Genomic DNA, 16,496 nt, shown 5'->3' with positions numbered 1-16,496 from the left:
TTTATTCTAAAGCACCGAGGCTCTCCCTTCATCTGGCAGCCACAGTAGCTGTGATGTACATATTGTTCTCACACAATCCCTTCAATGCTCTGGGGCCCTGATCCCTCATGGTCACACGTCAGAGCAGTATGGGCATCGAGCAGTGTGTGCTAACACAGTTGTGGATATCACTCTCTTGGATGGCTCATCCTTCAGAATTAACTTGTAGGCTAGTTTTCTCAGGGCATACTCACAGGGTGTGCTAGCTGGGAAGGCAAAGGCTAAGAGGCCCTTTCCCATCATTACTATCCAATCATTCTAGAATAACCAAAATCAAAACTTTTCCATCTGCAAGTATCTATATAGAATGGCGTATAGCCACTCATTGGTGAGCCAGCTGGTTTATCAGGAGAGAGAGAAATCAATTAGAAAAAAAATTGTTTGAATGTCTGGTACTATGGGGAAGGAGTTGAAGATTCCATAAATAAAATCTGTGTTCACAATCTAGAATTGGTCCCTAAAAATCTCTCTGCCATTTAATAAATGGAGGGATAGAACAGAACTTGGGGAAGTATTTTCGGTCATATCCCAGACTGAAATCTATTATTGGTGCATATAAGGCATGGAAACTACAACAGCAGGAGTGAATGGCAAACAGGGGTTTCCCCCAACAGTCCAAGGGCCAACCCAAGAGAGAAGTGGACCAGGGTCAAGCCCGCTGGAACTCTTTACTCTCTTCAGCCTGGCAGAGGCCTAGTGTAGGAGATTGGTGTTAGGAAAAGAAGCAATTTAACCTTCATCTGGGAGTCCCTCGCTATCTCAGAAATGAGGATTTGGGTATCTCAAGTACAATTCTCAGGTGTGATCAGAACTGTCATGACACAAGTCAGTCAGTTGTGAACCTCACATCTTCTTCTGTGTTCCCTTATTGAATGGTCTGTGTACACTCTGCTTTTCACATAATCTAGTGATAAACTGCAGATCCCAACTAACAGATTCTTCAAATCACATCAAAGGTGATGCCCTTTCTCCTAAAGGAGAACCTAGAAATAGAGAAGACAATCCCCAAAAGCACCTCTTGCAGTACTTTCTCAATATGTTATGTCTTCCTGGTGGTGACTGAGAGTACCGGGAGCTGGAAAGGAACAGCCCGTCCTCCACAGAACTCTGAGCAATCGTAAACACACACACACACAAACATGACCATTTGCACCCCCTCCAAAATAGTCTCTGTGTCACCTCCACTGTTTCCACTGCCAAAAGGATACTCTATTGCCACAATCATGAAGTGGTTTTAGAACTTGCTTTAACTTACCAGAACTTGTGTTCTGTGCATTTTTCACTTCATGTTATTAAAACAAATAAATAACCCTGCCATCTTAGGAGACTACCCAACTCATTTCAGCAAGTCTGACAGTGTTAGAAAGTATGACTGTCAAGCTTGTTTGCTTGTTCATTTATGCGGTAAACAGTTACGAGAACCTTTACTGAGCCCACATGTATTACTGCAGCCCTCTAGCAGGAACCAGAGATACCCAACTCTTACAGAACTCACTACCTAGTGGTGAAGCAGACATGTCATTAGATAACATGAGAAGGGGGTCCCCAAGTGCCTAGACAGAGCTTCACGGGGCAAGTGATGGCATTAGGTAACAGGTGGCCTAGGATGACTAAGGTTCATATATCAGAGAGCAGAAGTAAACATATTCTAGACAGGAATGAATGACATATCAAAACAGTGTTATTACACTGACTTGGGAAATGGTAGGAAGTTCCCCATTGATGAAACCCAGAGTGCTGAGGGAGAAGAGAAGGAATGAGGCTGGAGAAGAAGGGGAGGACTTGCTGTGAAAACCAGTGGTTGTGGCCATTGGGAGCCGCCATGGTTTATAAGGAAAGCACTGCTACGATTAGATTTGCATTGTCAGGAGACCCTGCCAAAAGTAGGATGAAGGATTGACTGGAAAGTGGGATCAGAGGACAGACTGAGGATGGGAGACCAAACAGAAAAAATAGTAATTGTTGAGTCAAGACATGGTGGAGTCAAGGGTGACTTCTGGATTTCCAGCTTGGATAACTAGGTTGTGAGGTTTTCCAGGAAAAGAAAGATGGGAGGGGAATGGATGAAGGGATAGGTTATACTCAACAACATAAGTGGGGAAATAAATGAGAAGAAGAGATCGTGGGAATCCTGTAGAAATGAGGAAGTATGGTGACTGAAAATGGCAGTCCTGAGCTGATGATAAATATAGGCAGTGGGGGCTACTCCCACATCATGACTAATCATGCACTGACCCAACTTGAATAAAAAGGCATTTACAGCTAGATAAGAGCCAACTTGGAAACAAAAATAATGATTTAACTTATGTATATACATATACATCTTCTTTTGTTAAAATAAGTCATTAATGGTTTTTAAAAGATGCTTCAACGTGTTATTTTTAAAGAATCAGTGCTCCCAATATTCTTCCTTTTTTGTCCCCGTAACCTATTTGCAAGTAAAATGCCATAGTTGAAAAAGGTTAGTAGGTGAAGGTACGTTTATATTTTAGACTTTCAAAAATCCTCCTTCCCAATCTTTGTTAATTTACTCCTCTCCTCTCTTTCCCAACCTTTGTTTAATTTGTTAGTTCTGTCCTATCTTTTCCTTCCTTATTTAAGAAGTCAGTAACATCATTCATTCTTCAAACCCACTTCCAATTTGATCCTTCATATGCCAGCCTTTTATTTTTTTATCCCATCTTTTATTTTTTTAGCTTGCTTTTATTTTAGAAAGACTATTAAGATTAACTGCATATTTTAGCATGCATTTCAATCATTATATATTAAATGTTCCCTGCTTAGTACTTTACTTCAGATCTCTCTTGGATTCAGAATATCAGGGAGCATTTCATAGCTAAGTGTGCCAAACTTCTCCATCTCAATCCTTTTCCCGTCCAGCCTCATGATGCATGCCTTGTCCAGGTTCCAGAAGAGGTGTGGTGGAAGAATTCCTAACAAAAACATCAACCCACTGACCTATCCTGAGGCAGCCTGAATCATCTGATTGGCCCTAAAATCACCCTGATTTTCCATGAATCCTCCAGGCTAAGGTTGGCCCAGAATAAGACCAATGTCAAAGCCCGGGAGAATAGTGGAGCAGTAGACCAACATCCAAAAATGGGGGGAAAAGATGAACTTTGCCCAAGAATTTTAAAACATGCTTACTTCAAATTTATAGGATCTGATTCACATTCACAAAAGTTTCCCCATGCTCTTCACTATAAGGTTTCTGTTTTTGTTTTTCTACCCTTACACATTCTGCCTAGAATACCACTCCCTTTTTTTCTTCCATGCTGAATTCTGTGCCCTCTCTTCTGCTACTCGTTTCAAGGGCTGAGATTATATGATTATGGCTTTTTTACCTTAAAGCTTTCGTGAATGCATAGTTCTTTCTGACACTCTGTATTCAGACCAGTACTCTAATTTTTAAGTGTTTAATGATATAAATCTCCTGAGTTATAATCAGCTTCATACTGCATTGTTTTCTCACTTAAAAATGATACTTTTCAGGTGGCGTGTGGGTGGTTAAGCATCCGACTGCAACTCAGGTCATGATCTCATGGTTTGTGGGTTTGAGCCCCAGGTCCGGCTCTGTGCTGACAGCTCAGAGCCTGGAGGCTGCTTCAGATTCTGTGTCTCCCTCTCTCTGCTCCTCCCGGGCTCACACTCTGTCTCTCTCTCTCAAAAGTAAATAAACATTAAAAAAAAAATTTACAAAAGTGATACATTTCAAAAAGTAGTCAATTTATAATAGTTACTTAAAAAGAGCAAAATAATAATGGAGTTTTAACATAATGTGAAATAGTAATATAAAATGGTGAAAAAGAAATGACAATTGAAAAAATACACACTGAGACTCCTCTGCCTCTAGTATCTGAGCATTCTTTCCTGTTGTGTTTGTCCATCCATTCAGTCTCTCATTAATGCTGCAAACATTTATTAAGCTTCTCCCATGTGCCAGGCCTGTGCTAAGTCCTGGTGATACAAAATGACTCGTAAACAATCCCTAAGCTCCAGGAGTTCACTTATGGAAAAAAAAACCATGTAAACAGAAATTCTTAATCATATCTTCAGGAATGCATCTTTGTATCCAGAAGACCTCACGTAACACCGGACACATAGTAGCACTTAGTAAATATATATCAAGAGGTCTGGATCCCACTGCCATTTCTGCCTCCGGCCAGACAGACAGCTTTGGTCCAGTCTTGAAATATCTGCATACACTAACATTAAAGTGGAAATGTGTGTTCTGTTCATTCAACAAGCATTTCTTAAGCATCTACAAGTGTGTCAGTCTCTGTTCTATATTGAAACTCCAAAAGTGAAGAAAGGAAGGCACTTTGTTAATTGCTTCATGAGCTAGCAAGGGAGACAAAACATAAGTAATAATATGCGATAAAGGCTCTAATAGGAAAATGTATACAATGAGTGAGTACATGAATGAGGGAGAAATCAATTCAGCTCTGGTGATCAGAGAAGTCTACAAAGAGGAGCTAATGTATTAGCTCTGCCTTGAAGGAGGACTGTCCAAATCCAAGGAACAATAGTGGTGGGCTCATTCCAGAAGCCCAGCTTGAGCAAGGACACGCGATGTGAAAGACCAATTGATTAGGCACCATTAATTCTCCCCCTGTAAGACATGAGGAGGATCCTCGGTGATCTAGTCCAGTATTAGAGTACCAGTAGTTCTAGGAACTATCACCATCTGATTGTTTATATGACACAATTTGTGGTTATTAAAAGGCATGGGTGGGTGTTTATGTTGTATACATTAAAAGTCTTCAAATCTTTAATTAGTCCCTTTTATTTCTATTATTTAAAGATGAAGAACTGTTCAGTGAAAAAAATTTCAAGTCCAATATTACGATTATCTTTTCAGGAAAGGAATAAAACGAAGCAATGAAAATCTCCAGCGCTTCCCAGCCTTTCCTTAGGCTGTTAATATCTAGTTAGAATGAGCATTAATTACCTAGAGGAAATATACTGTTAAGGTTTATATTTTCAATTTTTTATGAATATTTTCACCACTAATGAATAAGTTGGGATAAATTTTAGTTTTTTATAGTCTGTACTAGATATGATTTGCTTGTCTAATTAAAGTCTACCTAGTGATTGTAGTAACTTTGCAGTATTTTAATGTGTCTTTTCCTTTCTATATTAAGAACAAAGAAGAACTATGGAACAGGAAAGATAGTGCAGACAATGCTTACAGTTTTGGTAATTAAAACCTATGGAGAAATTTCTTTCTACCTGATCTTTCCCCTGTCTAAGTAATCTGTGCTAGAAATCACACACACACACAGCACATATCATAGGACAGTTCAAAGATTTTTAATTTAAATTTGTGCTGCCTGCTTCTCTAAAACATAAGTGCACCAAACAGTATCTGTGTGTAATAGGTTTTCACTAATTGCTGACGGTATTTTAAGTGAAGGAAGTCCTTGCGCACAGATCGCCCTGATGGCCACTCCCCACGGGGCTCAGGGCTGCTGGGACTAACAAGGCACTTGGGAGCAGCACACAGCTGTGGGAGGGTGTTTACAAAATACCCTCAGAAACTTCACTTACAGGCAGTGTCCACTTCAGCTGCACCTCCTTTTCCAATATGGATTTACTACTTTCTGCAGATTATTCTGCTTGTTAAGAGCGGATGCTTATTTTCATAAAGCTATGAAAGACAAGCGCGAAAATGATTTAGAATGAAAGAAAAGGAAACTACCTTTTCTAAGTTGATGCCTTTTTTTTTCTTGGCTTTTGTGTGAACATGACATTCATGCAACTAGCAGAGATAATTCCTGACACATCAACCCTCTGAAGTAAGGGTAATGCTAGCTGTACAAGAAAGGTTGATTATTTGGCTTTTAAGAAAATTAATGAGTATTTTGGGGCTTTTAGCAAAAGGATTTGAAATTGCTGCTGTAGAGTGGGTAGGTACAAAGAAAGGAAGATGATGAAGATATATATTCTTGAGGACTAATATTGCAGGCATGGAAAGAAGTTGAACGATTGGAAGCTTTAATCTGTGATGGTAGCTCTAAAAGAAACTTAATTTTATGTAGATAGCAAAAATATAAAATATATAGCTTCATTTAATTGAAAAAGACCAATAACTTAGTTATTTCTTTATTACTAACAAGAAACAATTATAAAAAGGGAAATCAGTTTTAACCATTGTATACAGAAGGGATTTGATAACATAATGCCTAAGATGAGAAATGAGAGCTCCATGTGGCATTCTTTTTCATTTATATTCCTTTCAGTAACGAAATGGAATCTGTTCCCTACATCTATTTCATTAGAATTTTTGAAGCACCTGTCACCTATCATCATCAGTTTATATGTATTTCAAGTTGTCTTGACGAACAAATGTACTAATGCAGGGTCCATATGTCCACATGTCTGGGAGGGGAGATTCCACGTGGTTTTTGGATTACCTGTCTGGACTCCTTTTCCCGTTTATTGTTTGGAGTATGTCACCTTCTGTCAATCTAATTACTTCTCTAAGAAACGGCTGTTCTCAGCTCACTGCATGACAATCTCTGCCTTGTGAAAACATCCCAGAAGCCTCTGCAGTCAATTGATCTACCCCAAAAGTGTCACTGTCACATGGAAAGTTGAATTCAGTATACAGACTCACTCAAGATTTACAGAGTTCTCTGAGGGAAGAGTTTCTTTAGATACGTAGCCAGAGAAGCTGGTTTCAGTAGACCTCTTACCTTCTCTTGACATACAGAATAAATCTTTTCAAAACGTAGTCAGCTGAGAGACACAATATATACAGCCAAGACTTCTAGCCCCTGTAGTAATAATAATGATGATGATGGTGATGATGATTTAAGTGCCTACATTACCTGACCAATAACATTTGTAAAAGATCAGAGAAGCTTTCAAAGACCAGAGGCAGAGATTTTCATTTTTCCAAAAAAAAAAAAAAAAAGCCCTGAAGAATAATGCTTATTTACCCATTATTTACCCAGTTAGCAGTCCCTTTAGTTTTTACTGACTGTTTATTACTGTGATAAAGACAGACTTGGCTGAATCTAACAGTAATTCTTTTGCCATCCTCAAACAGCTATAGATTTTTAATATAATAAAGATAAGACTGCCCATATAGTTCCACATTCACATGATAGTATTTAAGTTTGTGCCATCGCATCCATTTTCAGAGCTTTGTAATTCTACCATAATCATCTGTTCTTGGCAGAAATGTGGTCTACAAGCTCTCAGTTGAGGATAATATTTTTGAACAATTTTTTCAGTGTTCTAGTTATGTGATTATGGGAACTTGGAACTCAGTATTAATTTGCTCTTGGATTTTGTATTTCTATATCTCAGAATGCCCCCCTTTTTAAATAATGCAATTTAACTTGAAATAAGACTGCAATACACCTTTCGCTCTTAGAGATATTTCATTACTTAAATACTGGTGATGTTCAATGAAAGATAATGTAATTAGATACAAAAAGAATTTATTAAGAGAAAAGGAGCCGCTGTTACCCTTCCCCCTCACCGTTGTTTCCTTTGTGACTTCATGGCACTAGCTTTGTTTGCTTAACAGTTGATGTAATTCTTTAGGTACAAAATGAGCTCTTGATCTAATTGATTTTGTAATCCAAAAAACTGATAAGTGCTTTATTGAGTAATAAGCATTCCCACTCTAAAATTTGACATCTAAGAAATACCAATATTTTAGCAATATTCTCATTCTTAAAGTTTTCCCACAGCCTAATTTTTAAATTTTTCTGCCTAATTTATTTCAGCGTTCACTCTACTGCTATAGTCACATATGAGTGGGAGACATCTATTCCACATCCCTCACTTTACGAGTGTGGGAAAGGCTGGGCAGGGGAAGGTGGCCCCACGTCGCTCACCGCAGGAGGCTGAAAGGCCAATCATGCTTGGCCATGCTGGTTTGAGACCCGGCATGAGGTTTCCCTAAACTCTTCATGAAGCACTTGTGAGAGATAATGAGTTAACATTTGTGGAGATCTTTCAATGAAGTGTAATTGATGTTTGAATTTTTGTAAACCGAATGCAGTATCTCCCCTCAAAAGCTTCATAAGAATATTTAGCACACATGTATGTGCCAGATGGATAGTAATGACAGTTGATAGGCCTCTCCTAGCCCTTGCGTTCTGTTGTCAAAAATCTGCACATCAAAACAACTATAATTTTTACAATAAGATTTATTGGGTAATTTTTTAGGGTGCACATTGAAGAATCTACTGTCTAGATAAGACTATAAATTAATGTTCTATAAGATAAGATTTTAAACTGAAGGTTTATATAAGAATATTCCTATTATGCCTTATAGAAATATAGGCAGATTTTGAAAATTCTCAGATAATATTTTCTTGACCTGACATCTTTCCCTACAAAGGTGAATTTTTATGAAAAATATGTGGAGTATGATGCAAGGCACTGCAAAATTATTCTTAAAAGCTCAAGGATATATGGAGATCAAAGCAGAAACATCATTATATAACAAAGAGTTATCACCCAGAAGAATATGCTTGTGGTTGAGATAATGCTAACAAAACCGCCTAAAACAGGAAATTAAGTTAGTGAATAAAACTATTATTGTAGGGGTGCCTGGGTGGCTCAGTCGGTTGAGCATCCGACTTCAGCTCAGGTCACGATCTCACGGTTCATGAGTTCGAGCCCCGCGTCGGGCTCTTGGCTGATGGCTCAGAGCCTGGAGCCTGCTTCCGATTCTGTGTCTCCCTCTCTCTCTGCCCCTCCCCCATTCATGCTCTGTCTCTCTCTGTCTCAAAAATAAATAAACATTTAAAAAATTTTAAAAAAATAACTATTATTGTAATGTATTGTGACATTCTTTGTAATATTATTTTAAGAACTCTCCAGAGGTATTTCTTCTGGATAAAAATGATGGCTATAGATCTGTGGTAGGGGGACAGGTGGCCCCACCAATTATAAATTCCCAAAGATTATAAATGTATACATATATATTATCATCTTGTGTCAAAATACTCATTTTAATATTCAAACATTATACCACATAATAAGCTGTAGCCATATGTTTATTTGTTATATTATACCACAATAACATTAATAAATATTTACAGAGCTGCAGTGTCTCATAGATGTATTAGAAATGGTACCTCTCTTAGTATGATTTTAAGTGAAACTCTTTAGTGCCTCAGAAAAAAACTAATTTTAAGTGTTACATTTGTTACACATTGATAAGAGCCAAGGAGTTTAAATTGTTAAGACTGACACTCCCTTTATAACTCATGTTGTTTTATTTATTTTCCCCAATTGCATGAATTAAAGATGGAGTGTTATCTCAGCTTTGAATTCCTTAGCTTGATGTCACAGCTTTTGCTTTATTTGTATGTGAATTCTGTCTTTAATAAAGATGAGCTCCGCTGAACTTTCCATTAATGAGAGACACTTAGGTACCCAACTCTTTAAAAACGATTTTGGTAGTACCAGGAAAATTCAGAAATGTTGCCAGTCTATTAATAATTGACACGGCATGCTGTGTGATTAATCAGAAGTTTTATGATCTCTAAAAACATAACATTTTCTTTGTAAATCAGATGGTGTACAATTAACTTGACAACCATCAGTTAAAAGGAAAGAAAGAGAGAGAGAGGGAGGGAGAGGGACAGAGAGAGGGAAAGTAAAACTCAGGACTCCTGACTCATACTTTTTCCATGTTACATACGTATTTATCCTTCTGTGACAGCTGAGACTAGACCAGACCTACATTCAGGCGACAGGAGGTTCAGGATAAGGCACCGACTTTTCACTTTCATGTGTCAGGAGACAGTCTCAGGGTGACCTTACTCAGCTGGAACCAGGAAGAACTTTTGCTAGTTTGATAGTTGTTGACTTAGTTACCTACTTCCAGCATTCTCTGGCTTCCTTATCCAGCTGATGGTAAGCTAAGCTCAGGTGTTGTGACTTTTCTTTCAGCCTATGTTTAGGCAGGTAACTTCTCAGCATTACCACTCTCAGTACATATTTTCACAAGTATAGAACTCTAAACAAACTACACAGAGGTAATTCTCCGTACGATCACAGTGTCTGAACATTCTCACTGGGTACTTCGTGAGAATATGAGCTGGGTTCTCTTACGGCATTTTGCTGTCAAGTGCATAGCCTAAGGGGGTGGCAGGACACCATGAGTACCAACAATTATGCTAAACCCGAACTAGAGCTCTGTTTCTGACATTTCTGCTTTTGTCGTGATCACAGATTCTGAAATCATTGTGTAATGTCCTAATTTCTAGTTTTCCTGTGGGAAGATAGTGTTGCAATTTGCCACCTTGCTCGTATTTTTCTGTAATTGTCTCTCACTGGATGTTTGAAGCATGTATGAATTCTGTACCATGAAATTTCAGCCCTCATGCCATCTTTGTTTATTGACTGAATTTGGTTGTAAGCGGAATATTGCCCTTTTATTTTTCTGTAACTAGAAATGAGTGCACTTTTGAAATCACTCATGGGTTCTCTCTATGGTTTCTTTAATGTAAAAAAGCATATGTAATAAAAACCCGAAATATTGGACAGCTTGAACTACTATAACACCCCTGAATGTCTCTTACAGCCTCTGTCTAGGTTTGAACTTTCCAAATTATGTATTTCAGACGTTGAGAAAGAAGGGCCTTAATGGCTGTGACAGCCCAGATCCCGATGCAGACGATTCAGTAGGTCACAGCCCTGAGTCTGAGGACAAGTACAGGAAAATTAACGAAGATATTGATCTAATGATCAGCAGGCAAAGATTGTGTGTAAGTACTCGGAACACCCTTCATTTTTTTTACTCTTGATATTTCTCTGAACCTGGCAGGCCTTGAACAAGAAAGAGAACAAAGGCTGTGAAAGCCCCGATCCCGACTCCTCTTATGCACTCACCCCACGCACTGAAGAAAAATACAAAAAAATTAATGAAGAATTTGATAATATGATCAAGAGTCATAAAATTCCTGTAAGTACCAAAGGTAGATGGCTGGTCTGCTGATAACCGCTGCAGTAACATACCTTAACCCTTTCAGTGATGACTTTCTGTAAGAAGCATTGGAAAGTCAAACCAATAAAATAGCCATCTCACCCCACAGGGCAGTGCATTTAGAAAGCAAACCCCGAGGGATGCTGAAATTATGTAATCTAAAAGAGTTGCCATCCAGAAGTTCATTCAGAGGTAGAATATTTACAGGAAGAAGAGAAAGATCTATGCAACATGCCCTGAATTTACACAATCTTTTAAACACACATCTCACACAAATCACAGTGCATTAGTAAAACGCTGGAATGTCCTTCTGAACAAGCTTGAGGATTTACTATAGAACATACGTATATTTGTACTGAGACCGAATACACTATGGGAGCCACAGTTCTCTCATGTAAACTGGCCATCAGCCCCCCAAAGAAAAGCTTGGCTCCAAATAAAGCTTCTTCAGCCCGTCTCCCTAAACATGAGATTCAGCAACAGCACTGAAGGGTTAAAGCTAATGCTCGCTGCAGGGAAACAGACTGCATGAAAACCTAATGGTAAGATTTCAACATGTTTGTGTGCTGGGGTGATTTTAAAGCTTTATCAGAATATTCGCTTTGCCTACACCAACATTTTCCATGCTTTAACATTTGGCTAAATTTTGTCTTAACCAAGTCAAAAAATTTCTAACAATCAATCATATGCCTTGCCAGATATTTAAGAGAAATAACTCTGCATGTATTATTTTGTTTGCCCACAGAATGAGGGGAAACGTACATACCTTTATTATATTCTGTCATCAATCAAATCATGTTAATTTTATGGCATAAAAGTGATGAAACTCAGAGGCTCACATGCTTTCTGAATAACCAATGTTAGTGTCTGAAACCCTCATTTTATACAAACTCTTCAGTGGGTAATTAATTCCTTTCTCAAAAAAAGAACATTTTTTGTAAGTTAGCAAGATACCCTAAACTTGAGGGTTGGGAAAGATTCGGCAGTGAAAATACGCCTCAGCAATTATAAGTGCAGATATTTGGGGACAAGAGCTCTAGGCTAAGTCCACAACTACACTCACAGGATAAATTAATGCCTTACACATAGTAGGTGTACAAACAACCTGTGTTGAATTAAAAGGAACACTTTAAAAGTTATTTATAAAATGTATGAACATTAAACTTTCTATCTTCATCAGTATGTCTGCTTCTTTTGTTAAGTGAAATAATGTCAGCGGAAGAGATTTTGTTGAATCATTATTAATATATTGTATCATGAAAGAAAGCTTAAATGCCTTAAATTCTTAAAGGTTTCATAAAACCGAGTACTATATACAACACACCCACAGTGGGCACTTTATCAAAAATAACATTTCCCATCAGATGCAGTCATGCATACCTGTTATACCCAGAATTCTTATGTGATAAAATACCCATTGAGATTTTATTTTGCCCAGAAGAAGGAAGGAAGCAGTTCCCTTGAGCCAATTTTTTTAATGTTTACTTATTTATTTTTGAGAGAGAGCACAAGTGAGGGAGGGACAGAGAGAGAGAGAGAGAGAGAGACCTAGAATCTGAAGCAGGCTTCAGGTTCCCAGCGGCCAGCTCCGTGCCTGACTTGGGGCTCGAACCCATGAACCGTGAGATCATGACCTGAGCCAAAGTCGGACACTCAACTGACTGAGCCACCCAGGTGCCCCTCCTTTGGGCCAATTTTTAGTTCTTACAGGCTCAGTTTCTCCAGCTATACAATACACTGTTTAGAGCTGCCAGACACAAAGGTTTGTGAATATAAGATTGTCGGTGTCTGCGACAGGAGGAATCCCCTGCACAGCTAGGAAAGAGCAGTAGTATGTGTATTACAGCGGATCACTCTCCCTGGATCACTCTCCCTGGCCATGTTCTTAAATGAGTATGAGGCTTTAACCCCCCAAGCTCTGGGAGAATGCCCATATTTGCACACTGGATCCTTTTTCCCATGCTTTAGGAGTAAGAGGTGTGATGCATACCTCAGCTCCCTTGCAGTATTTCATCCCGTCCTGTAAAGAGTTCAAAATCAGGATACATGATTTCTTAAGAGGTGCAGTGGTGTGTGGTGGGGGATGAAAACCACATGAGAGTTTAGAGGTCGGGCTGTGAGAAGGACTACACAGCTCCTAGCTGTGCCGCTGAGTCTTCCTCTCTGTAGTAAGTGCTTCAGCCTCCACGATGAAAAGCGCAGTTTTCGCACATCGCTTTCAGTTGCTGGAAGTAAATTTTGTTGAAAGTTTCCACAGCTGCTAAAACATTTACAGCAGGGCAAGGACACTCTGCCCTTTGTATGTAGGGAGTGTCTCCACCTCTTTAAAAACATTACAAGACTGTTTTTCTATTTCAAAGACCCGGTTTGAAGAGTTTCCCTTTTAAAATAGAAAATTTAATATTGCAAGCGCCTGTTACGATATAATTTATGCCCATATTCCTCAATTACATGAAATAATCCATGGATGATTTGGAATCTTGTTGACCAGCATTTCCTCACTCGGGGCTTGCCACGGTTCATGCTGGGCATCACAGCAAGAAAGAACAGTTCCATTTGAGGAACCAGGAATTAGGAAATGGGCTGAAGGAAGGAGGGGTGGTTGCAAGATTGGTTGAGAGAGAACAGGAAGGGAGGAAGTGGAAGGAGTATGTGTTTTCTTCAAATAGCAGACTGTGAAGACCAGGAAACACTGCTCTAAGTAGGAGCAAGGAAAGAGTTAAAGGCCTGGAGATTATCTGCAAAGGAGGAATGCTCCAGGGAAGGAAAAGATCAGAGGTATCAGCGATGGAGGTAAAATGGCAAAGCTACTCCAGGAAGGGGAGGATGGGATCGGAACAGGAAGAGCAAGGAGTTACAGGTAGACCCGTGACCTAGTTAAGGGGGTAGATGGGCAGAGTGAAGCTGACTGTACCACCACCTGGTGACTTCTCTGTTTTGTATTGAATTTAGCGTCTATAGATAGTGAGGTGGGGCACTAAGCGCTGAGAAGAGGACCAAGAACGATGAAGGTGTAGACATTGCGAGAAAGCGAGAATGAGAAGGGAATGAGCAAGTACAGGCCAGAGTCGTCAGGCAACCTTGCGGAGATTTGGATATCAGCAATTAGTAGTCACTAGTCAGCAGAGTTGTGTGATTTGTTTTTCTCCCCCCAGTTCTCAGCAGCGTGGGAATGGTTGATCGAAAGGTAAGGGAGTGTCATTCATGGCCCAGTAAAGGGATTCAGTTTAGCCATTCACATTAAATAAAAAAGGGCCTGTTAACTAAAAATATTTTATTAAAAATATTTTATTTGACTTTTTATTGGACTTTTCCTTGTGGTAAGTTTGGGAAAATAGTGGGTTTTGGGTAAGAGTTCAGATACCTTTCTGACCACGATGACTCACTTCAGCAACCATGATCAGTTTGCTCAGGGATAGACACTAAAAGCTTTTTTTGCTGTCATGCCTGTGTCTCTTATGCAGGGCTGGCATTGTGGGCATGTGACCTGTGTAGTTACACAGGGCCCTGCCCTCAGAGGCTTTGCCATCACCATCTTGAAATTCTTCATAATTTTTTAACAGGAGCCCGTCATTTTCATTTTGCCCTGAGCCCTGCAAAGTACATAGCAGTCCTGCCTACAGCATTTTATTTAATCACCCCAAATTTCCTCTTCCTTCCTGTCTCAAGTATTGTAAAATTTGTAGCCTGGCCCTGAGATATTTGTAAGTTTGGAGTTCTTAACTATATTCTGGCTTTCAATTTTTAGACAAAAATATTTTAAATAGATGCTTCTAATTTCCCTAATTTTGAAAAGTCAAGAAGAAAACAAGTAATGACAAATTCCTGTAAACATTTATACATTATTGTTGCCTTTGCATTCCCTAAAACATTTAGAGCTGGTTCATCTCTTTATGTTTGTAAACACTTCATGTCTCAGATCAGGTCAAGGGAGATTAAATGACTTTCCTGGTTCAATGACAATTTATTACACAACTAGACTACAACTGAGATTTCTGATAGAAAGTAAGTTGTTCTTTCTGAGTCTCTGCATTGTCTCCTTAGTGTGGTCATTTTTAAGCTTATAATTCTACTTTAAAACTGTGTAACCAGTTCCTAATACAGATAAAGAAGCAAAAGAAACAAAGCAAAAGGTTTAATGCAAAAGGTGTTAGCATGTTATTATGAAGTGTGGTTTTTTGAAGTATGCTTTGATATCAGAGCTCTACTGACCACTGTGTAGCCAATCACAAGAGAATTTTATACTTATCATCGAAATTGTTTACAGTTCAGAATGCTGGAAACTGAGTAGTTCTTTGGGATGATGGTCAGAGGAAGAGAGGAGTAAAGAGATTTTCACTGAACTGGTTATTAGAGTGGTTCAGAATTTATTAAATAATTATTAAGAATCCTTTTTATTTTGGATGTGCATGTAGTGAGGGGAAATGGGCTTTGCTCTCTACAGAGATGCAGTCAACACTCTGTAGAATGTTCAGGGGAGTAGTTTGATAGCAGATCCTTAAATACCCAGTAATAGACAAACACTTACAAACACTAATAGTGAATACAAATTAAAACATTCGTAACTAAAAAATAGCTTTAAAATACCAAACCTGTGGGGCGCCTGAGTAGCTCAGTCAGTTGAACATCTAACTCTTGATTTCAGCTCAGGTCGTGATACCAGGGTCTCAGGATCAAGCCCCACATTAGGCTCTGCACTGGGCGCGGAGCCTGCTTAAGATTCTTTCTCTGTCCCTCTGCCCCTCTCCCCTCCTCACGTGCTCGCTCTCTCTCTCTCTTTCTCTAAAATAAAAATTAAAAAATAAAACTAAAATAAAATACCAAACCTGAGTAAATATGGAAGAGAGGAGTCTTTAAGGTTTATTTTTTCCTAAGCACAGAGCTCACTCCAACAGGGATGCTCACCCACATTTCATAAGACCCCATTTTAGCTCATTATTTTCATGGTACACAAATAAGCTGTTACCATGAAGCCCATACTCACTTCACAGTATCATTTCTGACTGCAATATTTTATTTCTCTCCAAAAACCTGTACTGTGTTACACAATGATTTAATTGAAAAAGCAATAGACTCAGTCACTTACTAGTTAGATGATCTTGGGCCACTTAATCTCATCGATTTAAAAAGGAAAGGATTATATCTTACAGTGAAGGGATGTTGAAAGTGTTGGATCATATAATGTGTGTGACTTATATAGTCCAGTGCCTGCTTGGTAATAATACACAGTAAAATGTAAGCTTGTATTTTCATATTAGTATAGTGTCTTCCTAAAAACCCTCCTTTAATGAAAAATAGTCAATTCATATAACAAATAGTAGACTAGGCTCTGCATTACCTTGCAGCAAAAGAGCTTTAAGAGCTTGATGAAAGGGGACATTATTTGGCCAACATCATAAGTAATGTTACAAGGGAAAGAAAAGCAAGAGAAAGAGATCAAGAGATGGATGGTTGGTTGGTAGGGCAAGCTGTATGATTAAATAAGGTGGTCAGGGTG

At 38.8% G+C, this 16,496-nt stretch overlaps 1 protein-coding gene across 20 annotated transcripts in view; it reads left to right on the top strand.

The window, feature by feature from the left end:
• Window positions 1-16,496, top strand: part of MEF2C (myocyte enhancer factor 2C) — a 154,369-nt gene that overhangs the window by 106,022 nt on the left and 31,851 nt on the right. For 19 of the 20 annotated variants that reach the window (XM_042989718.1, XM_042989711.1, XM_042989705.1 and 16 more), the window contains one exon: window positions 10,638-10,781. In XM_042989718.1, the coding sequence (XP_042845652.1) occupies window positions 10,638-10,781 (144 nt within the window). Of the gene's footprint in view, window positions 1-10,637; window positions 10,782-10,840; window positions 10,979-16,496 lie in introns of all 20 variants that reach the window. The other variant, XM_042989769.1, reaches the window with a different exon arrangement.

Source organism: Panthera tigris, chromosome A1 (assembly GCF_018350195.1).
Source record: "Panthera tigris isolate Pti1 chromosome A1, P.tigris_Pti1_mat1.1, whole genome shotgun sequence".
Taxonomy (NCBI): domain Eukaryota; kingdom Metazoa; phylum Chordata; class Mammalia; order Carnivora; family Felidae; genus Panthera; species Panthera tigris.
Note: the sequence above shows the minus strand (reverse complement) of the source record. Positions and strands in the feature narration are given on the sequence as shown.